The sequence below is a fragment of the Nuphar pumila genome, chromosome 2 (assembly GCF_984573655.1).
Source record: "Nuphar pumila chromosome 2, dmNupPumi1.hap1.1, whole genome shotgun sequence".
NCBI lineage: Eukaryota > Viridiplantae > Streptophyta > Magnoliopsida > Nymphaeales > Nymphaeaceae > Nuphar > Nuphar pumila.
Genome location: NC_143250.1, coordinates 107,837,667 through 107,860,769, shown reverse-complemented (window position 1 = coordinate 107,860,769; position 23,103 = coordinate 107,837,667). Strand labels below are relative to the sequence as shown.

Below are 23,103 nucleotides of genomic sequence, written 5' to 3'. Positions count from 1 at the left end.
ATTTTCACTGTTTTTTATATTATATACATTTATTTCATATTTTAACATTCAAGTATATCAACAATTTCTCGAGACTATTTCAAGAATAACAAAACTTTAATTTATTATGAGATTTTAATTAGCCGAGAAAACCATGATAGTGAGATTTAATCACCTTTATTTTTCATAATTATTTTATTAATCATATAATATGACAAAGAAATTAACAAACTGAGAAAATGTTCGTTACTCTTGATAGTACAACGCTGTCTAGCAAAAGAGCCATGGGTGTGAGTCTTATTTTGCTCAATCTGACCCCCTTCCCCACGCCTTCTGCCTCCTCTCCTGATACCCTCTCCCCTGCGTGCCCTAGTTTCTCCTCCGACCGGTGACCGGCGTCCCGTCGCCTCCGGCGCAGGTACACTCCCTTTCCCTATTTTGCTTCCCGAAAAAGGCCCCCCAGAGGCCCCATTTACCGCCCGGCCCTCTCTTTCCGTCCCGTCGGAAAGGGGCCAGCCTACAACCGCTCTCTATTTCTACCTCTCAATCTCTCTCATTCAGGCCGGAAAAGGGGCATCCGCCTCCTCTTCTTCTCCCTATCTGGCCGAAAATAGGTCAGCTGGCACGCCATTTACCGGCTGCCCTTCTCTCTCATTATCTCTCTATTTCTGGCTAGACTTTTCCATCTCTCTCTCTCTCTCTGTATTGCTGGCCGGAAAAGGGCCAGGCGGCAGCCCCTTTCCTGGTCTTCCCATCTCCCCTTCTTTCTCTCTCTCTCTCTTTCTCTCTCTAGTTTTCCCTTTAATTTGGTGTTCTGCACTAATTTTGTGAGAATTAATTGTTGATTTCAATTTTTTTCTCGATTGTGGAGTTCTTTTGATGTGAGATGCTAATCAAACGGAATTATGACAGAATTATGGGCTCGTCATTGCTTGATTTTCTAACTGCCATTATATTTGTAAATCCTGATTTGGTTCGAGTCTGATGCTGGTTCCTTTGATCAATTTTGGCCAAATACTGGTTCATACTGTATCCTGTGGATTGGCATTAGCTCAAACCTAAACGTTGTAGTTCCTTGGCCAAGTGATCCAAAAGACTTTCTAATTGTTTTTGAAAGTGTGAAACTAATTTTTTTGATGGAGCGAATCGTGTTCATCACAGCAGTGTTTTTAAAATTTGTACGTCTTCCCAGTTTTTGAAACCTTTCGAAAATTCACATGCTTTGAAGATGCTGATTGATTTTTTGGGAGGCGGACAGCAGGAACAACAACAATATTAGTATTTGTTGTTTTTTGGATAAGCATTATCATCTGTTGTTGATATTGCTATCATGTCTTTTGGTGTTTCTGGTGTTGTTATTGTTGTTGTTGGTGCTTGTGTGAATTCACCTTCACTATTGCTTCTGATTCGAGAAAGGGTGGGGTGGAGTACATGACATGCATGCTAGATGCAAATCTGTGTAGGATTGTGTGCCGTTGAACTGGGCTTTCTTTTGTGAAGAACCTTCTTTTCTGCTTATGAAAAGATATTTCCTCATTTGAACATTTTATAGATAGGAATATGTATATATTTTTATAAAAGTGATTGACAAACAGATAGTATGTTAAACTGTGTAAAAAAATAATCATAGTTACTGAAAGATTAATTGTTATCGGCTATTCTGGTGAAAAAATTGCATTATCAGGTTAATTGTCATCCAAACAGAAAATTTCAGATAACCAGGTTATCTGCAGGTTAACATGCTGTCATCCAAATAGAAAAACCAGGTTTTCCAGCTTGTCATCCAAACAGGTCCTAAGTATGTGCAGATTCACTGATTGTCATTATCATAGGAAATTTATCTTCATCGCAGTCTGATGTATTTCAAGTTCAAACAACCAATGACTAACAATGCCTCATGAAAACATATCAATACCAAAAAAAAAACATGCATCCAACAATTCAAAATCTGCACCATCCCTACCAGCCATGTCAATCTAGAGCCAAAGACAAAGAAGGTGAAAACAACGATGACTCAGTAAAGTCTATCACAAGACCATTCTTGGACTAGGTCGACCGATTCTATTCCTTCTATCCACCTCCCGAGTTGACTTCATCTTGTCAGCAGTCATCTTAATAGTAGCATTCCTCATTTAAGAGGTTTACTCCCCTCCAGATACCCTTAATGGCCCCACCTCTTGAAAACTTTTAGCTGTTTCGATAAGCTTTATGATTCCTACAAAAAGAGATGGATTCAAACAACAGCCGACCGATGGATAGTGAATAAGCTTCCCCTTCAAGGAGAGGTCAATGCCTTTTGGAGATAACCCGCCTTCCAACTCTTTGATGGACGAATGGATGAAAGCCCGGTAGCAGCAGCTAGCGCCATCCGGTGTTAGAGGGTATGTGAGTTCTCCTTTCAACCAACTCAGGAGCAAGCGGGAAGCTGCTCCATCTTTGGAGCATGCCGGTTGCACTTTCCGTGGGTCCGTTCCTCTCGGCGGAGGGAAATAAATGAAGCTACTTCCTACCTCATGGCAACGACTGGTGGATTACACTTGCTAATCATGCATCAATCTCAGAAAGGAGGTAGGGGTTGCTACTCAACTCTGTTAATCCTTCTAGCTGGGATGGAAACCTCTCTACCATAAATCACGGATATGAGAGTTTTCCATCCAAATATCCAAAAAAATCATGGGGATCTGCAACTAAGAGAGAGCAATAGATCGTTGATTTAAGAGCCAAGTTAGTCAACTTTTATTGAGACTTCTATTGATTATTTTTTTGAAAAGACGCACTCCTAATAGCAGACTTGGCAGAAGCCCCCCCTTGGGGATGTAGGAGATGCAGGAGCTGTTAGCCGGGTCGATCGGTCTTTTCTACCTTTTCTATTACAGTAAAAGGTAGGTATGATGCAAGGCATTCCCAAAACACTCGCTTCGGAGCTACATGCTTTGCTCGTACGCAAAGAAAAAAAGCAATATAGGCTTTGCGAGTGCTTTTGTGAAGTTGTTTAGTTTGCTTTGCTCGTTTCACTACCAAGCTTTGTCTTTTTTTTTGCGATGCTTTCTTTATAGGATGATCGAACCTCCAAGCTCGTTTCACCCCCTTGACTTCGCTACTCTCGGTGGCTCGCCAATAGTTCCATTTTCTTCTTTGTTTGGAGAATAGTTTCAATGGTAGAACAATGGTCTCCCCAATTGATAAGGGTCCACTGCTCCTTCTAGAAGTGTGAACTAAAATTGGAGAGGATATGGGCGGATGCCAGAGGGTGAATGAGCCAGAAGCCAATGTCGTAACCATCTTCTCTGTTTCCCAAAAGGGGGACTTGAAGCGATTGGGCACAAGTGCCAAGTGGAATAACTTGAGGAGGATGAAGTGTAAAATGAGTATCATGAGGCTAGACAGGTCGGTTGGGTCAATGTAGAGTATGAGCTTTGTTGGGGAGAGACATTAGCTAAGAACAAATGGAAATGTATTCCAGTGCGAGGAATTGCTTCATGTGTTGGCAGGGCAAAACAGATAATGCAGAGTTGAGTAATTAGTCACAACCAGTTGGCAGTGCATGTCAGATTGTGGACAAGTGTCAATTTGGACTTTGTAGAAATAGTTTTCACCACCTCCCACCCAATCCAGAAAAGGAAAAAAAAAAGAAAAAGAACTTATAGAAGGGTGGGTGAGACAGAATGGACGAGCACTGCTATTGTTCTGATAAACCCTAAGGATGCATAAGATATTCCTCAAAGGTTTACATAACCAAGGGCAGATAAACCTATAAAAAGAGGGGAGTGGGGGGGTTTGCGCTCCCTTAGTTCTTGCCCTTGATAGGAGAAGGGAACTCCTAGAGGAGAGATTCCTTATTAGTTTGGGTTTCTCTCATGAATCCAAGGATCACAAAGAACTTAGAAAGATCTATTCTCATTAGTGATGGAACAGGGAGGGGGGTCGATATTTTTATGTGGAGAGAATGGGGAGGTAGGTTTGATGTTCCACTTGACTCTTCGTTTCCGATACTCTTTGATGTTGATCTTTCCTGTTGTTGGTTGTTTCATTTCATGATAAAAATCATCTTATCCTCAAGGATTTCACTCTATCAAATGATGAATTTAGAAAATCTCTTTTTCTTGTGATTTTTATTTTCTCTCTAGGGCCCTATTTGGAAATACCTGATTATTTAGATAAACAAGATATTAAAGTAAGTACTAAATGTTTAGAACATTTTTTTGGGGTGCTTGGTCACTAGGGTGAGATAAATAAGATTTAGGTAATCTAAAAAGCTATAAGGTATAATAGTCCAACTAATAGTTGGAATACAAAAATATTTATTTTTCAGAAAGTTGTATCCCAAACTCAAGGTCGCGCAAGACCCCTTTTTGGCAAGGTTTTGCCGACCCGCTTTTCTTCAAATTTTGACACCAACTATGCTTTTTTGTAGTTAGTAGGTTGGTTTTTAGTCTATATAAATCAATTTGAACATGCATAGATGACTTGCTTTTTTCCATAGTTTTTTATGCGACTTGGTTTCTTTTACTTGGTGCAATTAGGGCTTTTAACGGTGTTTGGATATTCTTTAGTCTTTATAAAGTATGTTTTTTTTGGCATCTTTGAGATTGGGATGCCCTTTGTTTGATTCTTGCTTCTTTTGTTGCTTGTGGCATTTTGGTAGGTTTGACGGGGAAATTGTAATTCTTTTGGGTTAATAGTTGCAATTATTTTCTTCATTTTGTTTGGCTCTTGCATGAACATGTTTGTAATGTGATGCTCTAAAATTGGGATTTTTGTGTTTTTGATTTGTAAGTTAGAAGTATGATTTGGTTTATGTCTAGAAAGTGAGATGCAAGTGTTAGGTTGTTTGGTTTAGGGGATGAGTTTGTTGGTTTTCTCACAAGCATGGCAATTCGGATTAGTTCAGTAGTAAATTGGTAGTTGAATCTTGAGAGTTGAGAGTATGAAATGTGATTTTGATTGAAACAGTTTTGAGAAAATCCTGTGTAGATGGAGGAATAAGTCTTCAATATCTATGATCATCTTGGTCCATACTCCATAGTTAGCAATGTGTGAAATGAAAACAAATTCTCTAAAATATGCCTTTGACAATGGAAATTTTACATTAAAAAATACTGGTAGAAAAGTCACACAAGAAGAGTAAATCAAGAACCTGGCAATGACATGTATATAGTGTGTGTGTGTGTTCCTTAACTTTTTTCTTAATTTGCCAATATCCTACGAAGGGTCAATGATCCCTTGCATTTCAGACTGCAAAGCAAAACATCAGTTGCACACACACACACACACAGAGAGAGAGAGAGAGAGAGAGAGAGAGAGAGAGAGAGAGAGAGAGAGAGAGAGAGAGAGAGAGAGAGAGAGAGAGAGAGAGAGTTTCCGAATTTGCATCATAGAGTTCCTGAAGAATGTGAACATTTTTTATTGCCCTTTATTGTTTCTCTGCTTCCTGTTGGTTCCCATCTGAATTTCATTTGGTTGATATTGTACTAAAATTTGTGATATGTTATAAATGCAGATGGTAATCTAAACATACCACTATCAGTGTGAAAATAGAGACGTGAAACAATGGCTGTTCACGAACCTGTTAAGCGTAGGTTAATTGTAAGCAGCGATGATGATGATGATGATGTTCCTCTGGTATTCAAGAGAACCAGCACACTATCCAAAACAAAACAATCAGATCCATCGATGAGTAAGCCGCCTCAGAAAAAACCTGCCCCTGATATAAGGGCTCCTCAACCCCAAAACTCAAGTTTGCAAATGGATAAAGGTGCATCACCTACGAAGATAGTGACAAAGAAGCCACTTACTGCAGGCTCACAGGCTTCAACTCAATTATCTGCTCGGTCAGTTTCAAACCATTTGTCAGATCAAACCCTAATAAGCAACAACAAGTCAAAGGTTTTGAGCAGGCCTCCTAATATACCAAGCATGGATTCTGATGATTCAGATGATGACAAACCATTGAATTTCAGAAGATCAGTAGTTCCAAAGGTGGTTGCTAAACCTAAGCCTGATGATTTGAAGGATCTGAAAAAGGAAAAGATAAGTTCAAAGGCATCATCAGATTCTGAAGATGATAAACCGTTGGCTTTGAGGGCAACAATGAAGTCTTTAAATCCTGTTAGTACTTCTATCAAAATGGAGTCAGACTCTGATGAGGACAAGAAGCCTTTATCTTTTAAGTTTCAGCAAAATGGTTCTGGCAAAGGTTTAAATGGTCAATTGCTTTCAAAGGTAAACTCGGATCTGAAGAAGAGGCCGTTGAGCGAAGTCAATAGCTCAGCTAGCTCCCTTTCAGTTAAAAAGGCAAAAACTTCTACTGTCTCTCTATCTACCAAGGTTAAAATAGAAGCTGGACTGAAGAGAGAGCCAAAAGAATCATCAGATGATGAAGACTATCATCCTATTGCCAAAGGGATAAAGAAATCAATTGCAGATAGTGACCACTCCCCTGCTAAAAAGGTTTCAACAAAGGTTGTCGTTTCAATCAAGAAATCAACAAAGAAGCTTAAGAAGACATTGAAAAACTCCAAATTGCAGTATGGTAAGTCAGCAAAAGTTCCACCAGGGTCAGGCGGGGGAAAGAAATGGACTACCTTGGAGCACAATGGGGTAATATTTCCTCCTCCATATAAGCCTCATGGTGTGAAGATGCTCTATAATGGAGAACCAGTTGATTTGACTCCTGAACAGGAGGAGGTACTTCTCATAAGTCTCTTCCCAGTACTTTCTACTTGGCATTGAGGTGTTTTAAATATTCTATATGCTCTCTTTGTGTTGTGATTAAGGTAGAGAACCCCCTAAACTTTTTTTTTCTTAAAAAATTTTCAGGTGGCAACAATGTTTGCGGTGATGAAAGATACAGAATATGCAACCAAACAGACATTCATCGAAAATTTCATGAATGATTGGAGACCCATACTTGGGAAGAATCATAAGATAAAGAAATTCGAGCTATGTGATTTCACCCCAATCTATGATTGGTATCAGAAGGAGAAAGAAAAGAAGAAACAAATGAGTTCAGAGGTAGATCCTGTCCCAGTCACTTTTCTTGTGAAGAGAAACATGCAAAAGATTGTTGTGGTATATGCTCGGTTGGTTCAAATATGCCTAGGCTAGGAAATAATACTTGTACGTTGTTGCAGTGGTTCATACCTGTGTGCCTGCTTCTTGTTTGGTAGTCGCATTCATCTACTTCATCGATTCCATTTAAAAAAAAAGCACTGTCATACTCTTTTAATTTGATATTTCTGATACTTGAATTATCTAAAATCTCTTTACAGGTTTTAGGATTGTTGAATATCAATTTATCAGTACATTTATAACCATATATAGAATTTTCAAGGAAAAGCAAGTAAAAGTTTGATACATTTGATACCTAAATGCTAAATACGTTTAGTAGAAATGTGGTATCTTTGAAAAGTTTTCCAATCTTCCCTGCAATTTTGAGGGCACGTTTGGAAGTGAGAAACAATCTCATAGGAAAAGAATATTTTACATATGAGAAGTTCTCATGTGAAAAATTACTCTCGTTTGTGTCACATAAGAAAATCAAGTTGGAAAAATATGATAAATGTGATAATGTTGTGGACCCACTTGTTAAAACTCAAAATGTTTCTTGAGACATATCCACAAACAATTGGTGGGCAGCAACCCTTTCCTTCTCCATCGTCCTAATTGGTGGGCAACAACATGCTCAGAAGTTCTGTCCATCCATCGTGAATGGCAGCGAGGATTCAATGATGGTCTCCATAAGCTCAACCTATAATTCATTATTGATCAAGTTGGATCTCTTCAATGAGAAGAGGGGCCCACCAAAGAAGATACAATGGCAATTTTCATACATGGAAACCTTACAAGTTCCTCGAAGATGTTCACCGAATCATCAAAAGTAGACACTCAAAAGAGTTCGACCAAAGCACCAAAAGAACACATAAAAAGCCACAAAATGGGATTACACACAAGATCCACCAAAGGTGGCTGAAACAACCTTAAAAAATATTATTTTATTGACTGAAATATGCAAGAAGCAATACATGAATAGGGGGATCCACCCCTTTATATGCACTTTCTAAAGGGCCTCAATAGAGACGTTTGGAGAGGCCCAACGACTCTAAATAGAGCAGTTGGACCTTCCCAACGTTTCTTACTTTTGACTAGTCAACATTAGTTAACTAGTTGAAATTGAACCAAAAGGTAAAAAATAAAAAAATCTAAACTAACCTAGTTACTAATCTAGTTATATATATATATATATATATATATATATATTTAATAATCCCTCTCAAACTTACAGTAGAATAACCGAAAGTTTGTCTAAGAGAATGTGAAATCTAGGAGCAACGAGAGGGTTTAGTGAAGAAATCCGCAGTGAAGAAATCCGCCAACGGATATTCAGAAGTAACATATGGAAGATCAATCGTGCCATGTAGATACTCCTCACATAGTAACAATCCATCTCAATATGCTTGGTACATTTATGAAAGGTTCGATTGCGGGCGATATTGATGGAACTTTTGTTGTCACAACACATTTTTTATGCTCCTTGAATTTGAACTCTCATGCCAACCAACAATCTTCTTAACCAGACTACTTCCATAGTGGTTGTAGCCATGACTCGGTATTCTTGTTCAGTTGAAGAAAGCGAGACCTTTTTTTGTTTCTTACATCTCCATGAAATCAATGAGTCACCTAAAAACAAAAAAAAAACTAGTTGTTGAGTGTTGGTTATTGGGATCACCTCCCCAATTAGCATATGTACAAGCCATTAAATCTAATGATGAAGAAGCAAACAAGAAAAGTCCTCGAAAAACAAAAGTTTTAATATATCTAATAATGTACAAAACTGCTCTCATATGAACAATGGTGAGAGCATGCTGAAACCGGCTTGCTGTGTGAATTCCATGCGCAATGACAAGTTGTTTGTAGGATGTTGGATTTTCAAGTGGTTCCTTATCACCAATCTTCATTTTGACATTTACAACTTTGAGAGTGTCAACCTTCTTATCATCTAAGATACCAAACCTGACAACAATATCCAACGCAAATTTAGATTGAGTCAGCAAATAACCTCTAAAAGAATAAGCAACTTCTATACCAAGAAAATACTTTAAAAATCCCAAATCAATCATTTCAAAATGTGTTTTGAGAAGTCTTTTAATGTTTTCAACTCCCTGTTTGTTGCCTCTTGTGATGATCATATTATCCACATAAAGAAAGAAAATAATAATACCTGTATAAAAAATCTTAACAAACAAGGTTGTATCAGTTAAACAAGATTGAAATTCAACATTAAATATAACTACTAAACCTGTTATACGAAGCCTTTGGAGCTTGTTTAAGGTTATACAAAGCCTTATCTAAACGAAAAGCCTTTCTCTTAGAAATAACTATAGGCGGTGCCTCCATATAGACTTTTTCAACCAATTTACCATTGATAAACTCATTTTTGACATCCATTTGGTATATAGGCCATTTTTTCACAGAGGCAAGGGCTACTACGGTTCTAACTGTGGTTATCTTAACAACATGTGTAAAGGTTTCCTGATAATCTATTCCATACTCTTGGGAGTATCTCTTGACAACTAACCTAGCTTTGTACCTTTCAAGGGTTTCATCATTTTTGTTTTTTATCTTATAGACCCATCAACAACCTATGGGTTTCTTTCTTAGGGAAATATCTTAGATAGTCCAAGTATTCGCCTTTTCCAAAGCATCTAATTCTATCCTAATGGCTTCTACCTATTTAGAATGTTTCTTTACTTCATCACACTTTGAGGGTTTTATGTATGAATATATTAATGCAATGTATGCTTGATACTGAGGTGAAAAGGACTCCTAGGATACAAATTTCTCAGGGGGTTTTGATACTCTTTATGACCTTCTAGTTTGTGTTTCTACATGTTTTTCATTAGTATATTTTTGAAGGGCACATGGATGTTCCGAACTACTACACCTGAAATATTGAATACAATTCTGATTTTGAGATTGTTCTTCACTTATCTCATTGTCATGAGATTTTTTTCACTCACCGTATCATTTTCGATATCTTGATCTTCGTCAAGATCAACATCCCAATCATCAATCTTTGAAATTCGATCTAACAGAAAAGAATACTCTGTTATGTCCTTAGGATTTTTAAATCCATTTTTTTTCTTTTTCTAAGAAAGACACATTTCTTGAAACATATAATTTTTTATTTTTAAAATAAAAACATCTATAACTTTTTTTATTATTTGCATATCTCAAAAAAGGCGCATGAAATAGCACGAGGAGAAAGTTTATCATTTTTATTAGTGAATATAAAACATTTGCATCTAAAAACCCTAAGTCTAGAATAATCAGGAATAAGTTTAAAAAGTTTTTCTACTTGTGGTATATTTTTCAAGATAACATATGGCATTCTATTAATAAGATAAACTGTGGTCTTAGTTGTCATAGGTGCTAAGTGGAGCCTAGGCGGTGAGCCCCTAAAAAGGCCTAAGTGGTACCCAAAATAAATAAAAAATTTAAAAAACATAAAAAATCTAATAAAAAACATTATACAACATAAAATCAATCAATAATAAGCAATAGGCAAATAATATGTCGTTTAACATTGTAAAACAATTAGATTACATAACCTTAATCTGCTCAAACAAATTAAGAATAAATTAACAATTGAATAAACAAACCATACAACTACCAATGTGCATGAACAATACACAAAAAATAAAATCATGTATATAAATATATTAACAACAATAGACATAATACAAACAATAGACAAATAATGTCTTCTTCTTTTTCTCAACAATAGACATAATACAAGCAATAGACAAATAATATCTTCTTCTTTTCAACAATAGACATAATACAAGCAATAGACAAATAACATGTCTTCTTTTTTTTCTTTTTCTCTTCATCGAAAAAGAAAACAAATGATATGTCTTAAAAAAATCTTCAATTTTTTTTTTTAAAAAGCATAGGCTTTAAAAAATGTCTGGGCAGTGACAAGCCTAGGCGACCTAGGTCGCCTAAGCGACGCTTAGGCGTCCCTTTTGACAACTAAGACTGTGGTCAAAGTGGCTTCGGCCCAAAATTCTTTAGGTACTTAATTTTAGATATGCAATGTTTTTGTGGTTTCTATGATATGCCTATATTTTCTTTCGGCCAAGCCATTTTGTTGTGGAGTGTATGAACAAGATTTTTGCTGTGTAATACCATTTGATTCCAGATAATTTTTAAAATCTTTTGATAAAAATTCTCCTCCTGAATTGGTGCGAAAGATAGAAATATCCTTTTGAAATTTATTTTTGACCAATTTGTGAAATATTTGAAAGTATGAAAAAACTTCAGTTTTATGTTTGAGAAAATAAATCCATATATGTCTAGTAAAATCATCAATAAAGATTACATAGTATACAAACTCACCCTTAGATACAACAGGTGTTGAGCCCCAAACATTCGAATGCACTAACTCAAGCGGTCGTATAGAGACAAAAGTTCTTTCTTGTCTTTCATCTTGCCAAGAATACAATCTTCAAATTTAAAATTTTCAAAATTACAAAATTTATATTTAGAAAGTGCTGAATTTTGGATACATTAGGATGGCCAAGTCTTTTATGCCATAAATCCAAATCCAGTTTCTGAACATTATAACAAAAGGTATTTTTGGGTATTTTAAAAAATCCACGTAGTATAAGCCTCCTTCCCTATAGCCTTCCCCAATCAACCTCCCTAACTGGCGATCCTGCACTCGACATCTAATAGAAGAAAAGGAAACATTGTACCAAGGTCAGATAATTGATAGACAAATAAAAGATTTAGGTTTAACTTCAAAATATATCTAATTTTTGGAAAAAAAAATCTTTTAAAATATTTTCAAAATTTTCTATTCCCTTTATCTTAAGGGATGTCCCATCAGCAATAAAAACATTTGATCTGCTTGAGTTACAACATTCGAATAATATATCACTATTTGTCTTCATATGAAATGAGGCACCTGAGTCAAGAAGCCAAATAGTCTTGCCGGTGTCTGAGATGCCAAGAGAAGAGATCACGCCTTTCGTCGAGGAAACTCTTTTGAGTAGAGGTTGGAGAGCTTCTACAAGTTGAATCAAAGATTTGCTCCCAATGTTTGATTCTTGTATAGCTTTGAGTTCACTTGACTCTTGTGCAACCAATGCTACCTTCTTCTCATATGACCCTTTTTTAGTTTAGAACAATATGTCTTGATATGTCCCGGTTTACGACAATAATAATAAATAATTTTTCTTCTCAAACTCATTGCCTTGTTTTTTATAGTTATCATTGTTTGGTCTCTCATAATGTGGTGGTTTGTAAGCATAGACATAGTTTCCCGGCTTAGATACGGCTAGGACCGAATCATCTTTTTTAGATATCTTTTTTTTTAGTCTATTTTCCTTCATACTTATCTTTTCAATAGTATCTTCAATAGAAAAAACTTTTCCTCTATGAAGAAGAGTCGATTTGGTAGACTCAAACTTTGGTCTTAGACCATTGACGAATAGAAATGCTCCGCATCAATTTGCCTTTAACGAAGTTTTATGTCTTTGGGACAATGCCATTGTGGCTCAAGAGCCAACTCATTCCAAAGGTCGGACAACTCACTAAAGTTTTTTATAATACTTTTTTCCTTCTTGAGTCATAATGCGTACTTTATCTTGTAAATTGTAAATATGGGCAATATTTTTAATAGAATACATTCTCTTGAGATATTCTTATACTTTATTTGCATGTTCAAACTTAGTTAGACTTAGCACTTCTTGATATCAACACTACTAATGAGCCAAGACATAATCTTAGCATGCCTTATTCTCTATTCGTTCCATTTTTTTCATATGTTGCCATAGCCTTTTTTGCCTTCGTAAGAGGTACATCTTTTTCTCCTTATATCTTAGTAAGTATTAGTTTGGGTTCCAAATCCGACCCATCCACTAATGCTCGCAACCCTTTCCTCCATATGAAATGCTTCATAATTGAAGACCATGTTACAAAGTTTGTGTCGTTAAGTTTGATGGGTTTTAAGGTGACATTATCATTGACATCCATGTTTACAAGGGCTAAGAGAAGAATAGAAGATAGAGGAAGAAGAAAGAGAGGCTATAATCAAAAGTATCACGAGCATTCCACCACCAAGAGAGCTCCTCCAATAATAAACGAACACACGAGCGCTCCACCACCAAGAAAGTACCTCCAATGAAGAGCACGAATACACATGCATTCCACCACCAAGAGGGTACAACAATCTCACAAGCACTTGAATAAATTTTGCAAAAGAGACTTTATCTCTTGAAAATCTTCAGTGGCATGCTTTCCAATGTACTGCTTGATCTCCTTGCTCTGATACCATGAAAAATAACAAGTTTCTCCGAAGATGTTCACTAAATCGTCAAAAGTGGACACTCAAAAGAGTTTTACCAAAGCACCAAAAGAATATACAAAAAGACACAAAATGGGTTTGCACACAAGATCCACCAAAGGTAGTTGAAACAACCTTAAAAAAATATTATTTTATTGACTGAAATATGCAAGAAGCGATACATGAATGAGGGGGATCCACCCCTTTATATACACTTTCCAAAGGGCCTCAATAGAGATGTTGGGAGAGGCCCAACAACTCTCAATAGAGCCGTTGGACCCTCCAAACGTCTCTTACTTTTGTTTAATCAACATTAGTTGACTAGTTGGAATTGAACCAAAAGATAAAAAATAAAAAATCTAAAGTAACCTAGTTACTAATCTAGTTATATATATATATATATATATAATTTTAACAAACCTAAGATGAGCAGCAAAATGGTGGACTGTTACTGCAAGAGAGAGAGAGAGAGAGAGAGAGAGAGAGAGAGAGAGAGAGAGAGAGAGAGAGAGAGAGAGAGAGATGAAAATGGAGGAGATGAAGATGGAGGAAGGCAGCGGAGTGGCAGCTGAGATACTTTGAGGGTGAGGGGTTGCCATAATGCAAAAAGAAAAATTTTGATAGTAGAAATTCCTCCGCCCCCCCCCCCCCCCCCCCTACCCTAGGTGGAGGAATTTTTCCTATAAAAAATCTGAGTTTTTAAAAAAACTTTCCTTTCAGAAATTTTCTCTTGTTTGGAATAAATGGGAAAGTTAAAATTTTTTCTTTCCTACTTTAGCTTTTCCTATTATTTTCCTGCTTCCAAACATGCCCTTAGGTAAAATCATTTACAATGCATGTGTTGTTGGCATCAACATGGTCAATATTTGCCTCCATTATTACAAATTAAGATGCATCTACAAGAAGTATGATCAAAAGCATACCGATACAATGTCTCGCCATGTCAGTATTTTCATGGCATTGTGTGTATTTCCTGTGCATGTCATTCCTTTTCCTGCGTTTCTTTATTTTCTCATGTTTTATCTTGGGAATATGATACAATTGACGTTTCATCTCTTCTAACAGGGTTTGATATCTTTTAACGACTTATCACATCTTGAGAAGTTAAATGTTCCATTTTGTTTAAGATGTACAAAAAGCTTGGATTTGATGAATTTAAACATCCAGTTGGTTTGTGTTTGCCATGTTCATAGCTTTCTTGAGATAACTGAATATGTTTTTCATTCAGTACTAATTAGTATTTTTACGTGAGCGCTCCACATCATTTCATTTAGTAAGGACATTTCTGGTTTTATGCGGTTTACTCTGCCTTTTTTGACATGCTCTATGGTCATCTTGTTCACGAAATGTATACTGCTAGTAGTTGTCAGTTGAATGCCTACTAATTACTGGGAGGCCTTATGCATTCCAACGTTATATAGGTAAACTGTTCAGGGTGTAATAGTTGGAATGTTGCTGCTTTAGTACTTGGAATCAAGATTGCAAATCAAACTTGTTTTGTATGAAGAAGCGAGGGAATGCATGTATCAATTATAAGATTGTGTCGGCATGCTTGTATGAGAGGATAATAGTGATGGAGTAGCTCCTTCAGTTCTGGTGTAACATTTCTTTTTTGAGCTTTGTGATTTCACATTGGTTATCAAGATGTTGAGTCTGTGTTCATTACACCAAAATCCAGTGGGTATAATAATTGTCTTTTTTTTAACATAAACTATTCACCATTGTTTTGCCTTATCTTGAGAAGTGGCTCCTGAAGAGAGGTTTGAATGAAAACTCAGTGGTTTGATGTCCATGCTGCTTATGAATTGATTCACGGACACATGCATATTTTGTACCATTATCTTTTTCCCTATTTTCATATTTTTCCTCTGTTTTACTTTCTTAATATTTGTGATACTCTTCTCTGGGACCTGCATATAGATTTTCACTGGTAGTCTATAAATTTCATGGAACAGGGTTTTTTCTTATGAATATTTGGCAGAACGGCTTTTATGGTTTTAAAATGATAATTGGTGATTTCCAGATAAACCCTCAGATTGATATTTTGTTCATTTTCATGGAAGTGACCTTCACCAGACAAATGTTTGTGTTTGGAAAGTTGTGTTGCATAACAGCTAAGACAATCTTTTCTATTTTATTTTTGATTTTTTGTGCCTCTTTCACATCTCGTGTAGGAGAAAAAAGCTCTCAAAGAAGAAAAACTGAAGCAAGAGGAGAAATTCATGTGGGCTATTGTTAACGGTATAAAAGAGAAGGTCAGTTTCCAGTTAATTTTTCTTTTTTTCATCGATTTAGTGTTTCCAATGCTTTAGATGTCTGATCTGTTGGTAATAGTTCATGCAGTTTCCTTTTCAAAGAAAAGGATAACTTAGCAGGACCTTGTAAGATCTATTTTTGATGCATTAGTGTCTCAGAGATTTGGTTAATCAGTTTTGTCTGGATTCCAGGAAAAGGTGCAAGATTAGAAGCCACCCAACACTCTGTTTATTTAGGCAGAATTAGACTAATGATTTCCTGTTTTTAAGGCCGTGCAATTTTTATTGCTTTTTTGCAGCAATTGTCTATCTAGGAAACTCTGTAATATGTTTTATGATGAAACAATAATACTTTTATTGCTTTCAAGGTCAGGAGATTGGGCGTCTTCTTAAAGGGCAGTGCATATTCAAATTTTAAATTCAGATTTTTAATCCCTGTAGAAGTCTCTAAAAATCCAACAAATTGAGCTTATTCAAATGTTCATATAGCAACGAAGAAAAAAGATAGAAAAGGTCTTGCATCTGTGATCCGTTTGACTTCATATTTCTTAGCTACAAGCCTCGGTCACATAAGCTGGGATCTAATAATCATGGCCTAGGTGTCAACTTGAACACTTTAAAACCATTGAGCCATATCCATCATTGTTCATTTCCAATTTGGAAGTTTGGACAAGTGATTGTGTTCTGGTCTTATTTTTTTTGTTTTTGCTCTCTAATTGTTTGCTAGCTCGTCTTGTGGTTCAACAGACTGAATAACATTTGAAGTAACTTTAAATTCATACAAAGTAACCTTGTGTTCCACACATCATAGTTGTCTTTTATCTTTGGAAATGGGTTGTTCATGGTGGCTTCTGCCCTCACAATGGAAGCTTAGTTGCAACTTCTTTGCATTAAATGATTAAAATGTTTTAGAGATTTTGGTGCATGAGAAAAGGAGAAACAATTAATTTCAGATTATATATTTCACTATGATTTACTGGGTGTTGGAATCTTGGAATTAATTCTAGCAAACTGCTTTTCATGGATAAGTATGAAAAATCTTCCTTAGGCTCATTTTGCTGTTTATGTTTCTGTTACCATTTTCTCACTCATGAACTCAGGGAAATCCTCAAGCATATATTTTCTTTCTTTCTTTGTTTTGTCCCCTTTATGGTGCTCATTCTTAATGGGAAAGGGTGGATTACTTATCTCAATTAATTTTGATGGGCAAATCTAGTTTCCTGGTTACTTCTCTTGGGTACGCTTCTGGTTCTGAAGGTATGACTTGTTTCAACTGTGATATTGGATTTTTGCATCAAGATTCACCTAACAAGTGACAGTGGTGATCATGAGCAAGAAAGAATTTTCATTTTGAGCATGCATGGAGTGGAACTGCTAATATAGAAACATGTTATTTGAAGAGTAAGGCATCTACCTCTAGCAGCAGGATAAATTTTCATAACCTTGTTGTTTGAATCGTTGTTGCTGTTTTCCTGTCTTTTCTTCATTATTTTCTTCATTATTTTCTCTTGATAAAGGTAAGCAATGATTACATCTAGCAGGTAGAGATGATTGCAAAATTCAACGGCCTTGATATCTAGTCCAACTTAGAACCTTTCCTTCGGTCATCAACATAAACATCTTGTAGTTTTGCCTTGTTGGGTGATGAATTCTATAGTTTAAGAGGACGGTCATTTCTCTCTCGCTACTTGTTATGGTTAGATCCATTTCAATAAGGGATTACTGAGAAGGTTCTGGTCAACTGAATGTTGAAGGTGATATTCCGTTACCTAGTTTGTAAGTGCTGTTTAATTCTTGATCTTTCTGTTTGAAGTGTTTCAATCGATTAGCAAAGGTGAATTTGGATTTTGACTAGAACTTTAGGCCTTTACACCACTTTGGTGGGTGTCCTGTCACTGTAATGAACTAGAAAATGAGTACACAAAGAAGCTTGACGTTTGCAATGTTAAGTAGCTTTTCTTGACTGTTGAAACTTGAAACCAGCATGAGAAATTTGATAAGTGATGCTCTTTTCAACTGACCATTTTTTTTTCATCTTGTTAAATGGGAACAATGACTAAAACTGCTAGCTTGGGTAGTGTGGTTTTGTGATAACTAGATCCTTCAATCAGATCACATTCTCCAAAATCTGGATTATCTCAAAGTGCTTCTATGTGTGAAATTGTTGAAGTTCAGCACCTAAACAACTGCTATGATCTCTCAATGTTAAGTGATGGTCCAAGCCATTCACCCCTTGGAAGATTAGACGTTTCTACCGTGCTTCCTACAAGTTTCCTACCATAATATTTCCATAGTTGCCAACAAATCATCTAGTTACCACTGTGGGGGTCGACCACATGGCCATCAGGGTGGTTATGAGGGTGCTGAGATGAAGGCACCAGATCAAACCCTGCTGGCGTATGGGTGTGTCCATAGCTTTTAGAGGTGGGCCACGGAAGGCAGGGTGGTTGTGGGGCCCCACTCGGGGTTTTCCTCGCTTCGGCGAGGGTTCCTCGTCATAAAAAAAAAATCATCTAGTTATATACCTTATTATAGATGCGAAGCTGCACTCTTCTAATAGAGCCTTGGCTAGATACATATGATGTGTCCGCTCTTACAGATTCTTGCTGATCATGTTTCTGGCATCACTGTGATAAAATGCTTTAATCATGTGACAAATTTTTTATCTCATTCTGAGGGGAGTTGTAATTAATTCTTTTCTATTCCAAGTTTGCAACCCTATTGGTTGGTGAATTAGTAAAAGTTTTTGTTTCTTCTTTCTTAATGTTCTCCAAGACATGTTGTAAAGCATTTTTTCCAAACTGGCTTTGTTCCTTATTGCAGGTTGGCAACTTCAGAGTCGAACCACCTGGACTTTTCCGTGGCCGTGGAGAGCATCCCAAGGTCTTTTTGCCCCTCTACCAGCTAATTTTCTAGTAGTAGTATTTTCCATGAGAGTAAAGCTAGCTCATCCACTGGCGTGCTCTTTCTTGTTTATTAAATATCCTGTTACCATTTCTTTTACCTAATTTGGCTTTCAGATGGGAAAGCTGAAAAGACGCATCATGCCCAAAGATATTACCATCAATATTGGAAAGGGTGCACCAATTCCAACCTGTCCAATTCTGGGCCAAAGGTCCTGGTCTTCCCTAGTCACATCTTTAGCACTTATTTTCTCTTTCTGTAATGGAGTTTTATTTTGTTTGTCTTTGGTTAAGTACAGGTGGAAGGAGGTAAAACACGACAACACTGTCACATGGCTAGCTTATTGGAATGATCCAATTAACCCGAAAGAATTTAAGTATGTCTTCCTTGCGGCCAGCAGTTCTTTGAAGGGGCAAAGTGACAGGGACAAGTATGAAAAAGCAAGAGTGCTGAAGGTAAATTTCCAACGGTTTATTTGGGCTTGCTTGTGGTGTCCTTAATGGCCCTCAGGGTGTATCTAAAGGTGCACTAGCATGTCGCTTACCCGGTAACATGTGTTTGAGCATTTCTGATGGCAGGACTACATTGATGACATTAGGAAAACATACACAAAACACTTTAATCCAAAAACCGACGTCACACAAAGACAAATAGCTGTTGCCACGTATCTTATTGACAAGCTAGCGCTCAGGGCAGGCAATGAAAAGGTAATCTTTATTTTCATAAACCATACTCAAATTCTAAGGGTATGATTACTTCATGATCTATCTTATTTGATCTAGTTTGATGAAAATAGTTTAAATGCGTACTGCCTATATACTAAGACAAGATCATTCTTTAGTGTCTTCTTGCTTCTTTCCTTCCTCCACCAGAATAGTTTTTCTTCACTTTCTTTTCTTTCTTGTAATGGTAAAAATTAGAATTCTCATTAAATCAGAATTTATGTTATATTATGAAGTGACTTTCAGAGATGCATACAATGCACACAAACACATATGAGAAAGCCCTCATGTTTGTAAACCGGATACTAGACTTTAGACAGAGCTACTTTGTATCGGTTTTTGAGATGGGAGAGACATTGTTGGTTGTAAAGAATCTTCGTATCTAAGAATGCATCTGGCCTCTTCTACATTTCTATGTAGCTGTATTATCCACTTTTAAGTATAATTCCTATTTATGGTATGGACATGGCTAAACCTTTGTAGCATAACTCTTCACATACATGGAAATCAAACTTTAATTTTTTATACATGGTTTGGGTAGCATTTGATGTCAGATGCATTTAACTTTGTTGGACAACCTCAGATCGGACCAGAGATGTTCCTTTTTGGCCTAAAAATGAACCTTTGATGTGTGTTTTCTCAAAGAGTTTGAGATTCAGCATTTGAAACACCTTAGCTTTTGTGTGGTTTCCACACCAAATCTGATCTCAATTTCGACCCTTCAAACACATGCTTAGACTCTTCTGGATTGGAATTGAAATACTTTTACTCTTGATGCCACTTGTACATGTTTTAATCTGCTACAGTCTAGACATTTTGGTAATTATATTTGTGATCTCATTTGTTCTTTTCACCTCAGATGGTTTAGTCCATCTTAGATTAACCTCTCTTACTCATTCCATAAAATCCTTTTAGCAGCTCAGCAGTCTTCCAGATAGCTAGGGCAAGTAATTAAGAGGCTGGCTTATGTGTTTGTGTCTGTGGCTTTGCTGGTGTGTGTGCTTTTAGTGTGTACAACTCTGTATAACTCTCATGAACGTGCTGCTTCTGAATTTGATAAATTTCTTACAGGATGATGATGAGGCAGATACTGTCGGCTGCTGCACTCTGAAGGTTGAAAATGTTACGTTACGGCCACCTAGGTCACTTGAGGTAATGCATCACATCATTACAATAAAATAACAAAAAGCTATTGAAGGGTCTCTTGTTTTCCCATCTGTTGTTATTCCTCACCTATTCTTTTATAATTTGTGTTTTTCAGTTTGATTTCCTCGGAAAAGATTCAATCAGATATAGGAACATGGTGGAAGTTGAGCTTCCTGTATATGAGGCAATTGGGAAATTCAAATCTGGTCAGTTGATCCTCCACCTTTTCAGTAGTCTTTTCTGATGTAATATGTGTTTGGTCACTGTATCTTTTGCTTTTTGATCAGGTAAAAAAGAGGGAGATGATCTTTTTGACAAGCTGGATACAAGTAAGCTTAATGCACATCTGAAAAGTCTTATGCCAGGCCTCACGGCAAAGGTGTTTCGTACATACAATGCCTCTATCACATTGGATACAGAGGTGTTTTGTCCTATATTCTTTAGCTATCTCTTACCTTTTTTCCTGATTTGCCTGTTTCCTCTGTTGACATGTTCCCTTCACTTCCCTTTTATATGATTTCTGCATTGATGGGCAGTTGCGGCAAGAGGAAGGTAGTGGTGGCTGGGAAAGTAAATCTGTGGCAGAAAAAATAGCCGCTTATCAGTTGGCAAATAAGAAGGTGAGAATGTTTTTTTCTACAAAGATGCACTTATTTTACCTATTTTTGGACGTCTATTTACCATCATTGCTATGGCGTATTACAGGTTGCAATTATTTGCAATCATCAGCGTGCTGAATCTAAATCACATGGTGCCCAGATGGAAAAGTTGTCTGAGAAGAAGGCTAAAGCAGAGGTTGCATTCATAGATGATTAGAATATGGTTATTTTTCCAAATGGTTTTCTACAAATTGCCCATTGCATACCAAATTCTTTGTAATGCTAATTGTAGGAGGAACTGAAGGCGCTGGAAGAGGATCTGCGCAGGGCAAAGAAAGGGAAACCCCCAGCACGGGATCCTGATGGAACGCCTAGAAAAGCATTGGCTCCTGAATCGTAAACCAAGATTTCTTTATAACTTTTAGCTATTTTATGCTTCACTAAGAAAATAGAAGCTTACCCTTTGTTGACATGCAGGCTAATGAAGAAGATTGCAGCAGCTAAAGAAAAAATAGAAAAGATAGACAGGGATATAAAAACTAAAGACGAGATGAAAAATGTTGCCTTGGGCACGTCAAAGATCAATTATATGGATCCACGGATATCGGTTGCATGGTGCAAGCGTAATGAGGTTCCTATTGAGAAGGTGAGAACTACTCCCGTCCTTTTCCAAATGGAACCATCTCAGCAGACTCCTGTTCTAACATTCTGAGCCGACTTTTTGCAGATATTCAACAAGTCACTTCTGGCGAAGTTTGCGTGGTCGATGGATGTGGAGCCTGAATATAACTTCTGATTGATGAAACCTAGAAGGTACCATCAAAATTTTCAAGGCACAAGAGGTGGATTCTCCCATGACACGATCTCTTAAATTAGAGTCTCATTCATACCCATCAAAGATGCGATTCTTTCCTTTGGAGAAAATTCTGCATTGCATGTGCTCCCTTGGTTAGTTTGAGCCCAACCCGTGCTTTCTAACTGGAGACCAAAGAAGCCTTCAATTGAACATTGTATCATGCGAGATTCCTTTTCCTACGTCTCAAAATATGTATTGACATTAGCAACATTCAAAGCAAGGGTTCGATTGCTTCCATTCCTCTCTGGTTTCTTTCTGCTTTCCTTTTTAAAATGTGTTCAATGGCAAGTAATGCTGGTTTGTTAGGGGAGCAGACACTAATCTGAGGTGATTTTAGTGACCACCAGGGGGTCATTTAGTGTTTTTTCCTTGGAATTATTGTTTTTGATGGGATGAATGGTGATTTTATGGATGTTTGCCCATGTGGTCCATGTCTGTCATCCTTTTGATGTTCCCATTTAGAATTTGGTGAATGGTGGGTGTCATCAAAAGTGTGCATATGTGGTATCAGTGCTCACTGATGGTAATGACATCCATTTTGACATGCACCAAGAGAAAACTTACCCTGATTGATGGCCTTAACAACAATGATGACCCATTAGAGCGGGATAGGATAAAACTGCCCGTTGAAAAAGGGCTAATGGACTGGTAAGTGGAAACTGGTCGAAACCTTTTATTATGTTACATGTACAGATTACTTCACAACAGTTTGATACAAATTTGGGGCGTTAGTATTTGACAGGAATTGAGAATAGGTTGCACTTTATTAATTAGATTCCGTCTTAAAGACAATTAATTTTGTCATTCAAGTAACCTAAGGCCACAAAAATGGTAACGTTTGGATAGATTCGAGTTCCTCAATTTTTTTTGCAAAGTTGGTGAACTTGTAATGGACACAGTCCAGATGCTTGTTCCTTTTATGCCGGCTAGTTTGTGAATAACTTTTCTTTTCCCCCAACTGGTTTGTGAACAAGTACTGCTGAACTCTTTTTTTTTTTCTCCGAATGGTTGGAAAGCCTCAATACCCAAGCACTTGAAGAGCTCGCCAGTTACAGGCACCCACACCTGATGGTAGTCTAACCTGAGACGAAGGCGTCAGCACCTTCTCCTCGAGTCTGCTGTCACTCGAGCTATGTTACAGGGATGCTCCAATTTACTTTGACGTGACACTTGGTGTGAAATAACATAAAGAATAACCGTATCTTCTGTCCTTTTTAGCTGAATGTGTGTGGCATAGCTTGTGAAGTATTTCGAAGCTTCCAGCATCAAGGCGTGGCGTATTTACTAACTT

The 23,103-nt window shown here is 37.0% G+C and overlaps 1 protein-coding gene across 1 annotated transcript; it reads left to right on the top strand.

The window, feature by feature from the left end:
- The first annotated feature begins 263 nt into the window (after positions 1-263).
- LOC149846624 (DNA topoisomerase 1 beta-like) lies at positions 264-22,047 on the top strand. Its single transcript, XM_089996460.1, has 16 exons — positions 264-397; positions 5,480-6,666; positions 6,799-6,993; positions 15,505-15,585; positions 18,409-18,468; positions 18,606-18,700; positions 18,788-18,944; positions 19,068-19,196; positions 20,283-20,363; positions 20,473-20,563; positions 20,645-20,778; positions 20,894-20,977; positions 21,063-21,152; positions 21,249-21,352; positions 21,434-21,602; positions 21,684-22,047. Exons 2-16 carry the CDS (start codon positions 5,530-5,532, stop codon positions 21,750-21,752), a joined length of 2,676 nt encoding a protein of 891 aa, XP_089852586.1. The 5' UTR covers positions 264-397; positions 5,480-5,529; the 3' UTR covers positions 21,753-22,047.
- The last annotated feature ends 1,056 nt before the right edge of the window (positions 22,048-23,103 follow it).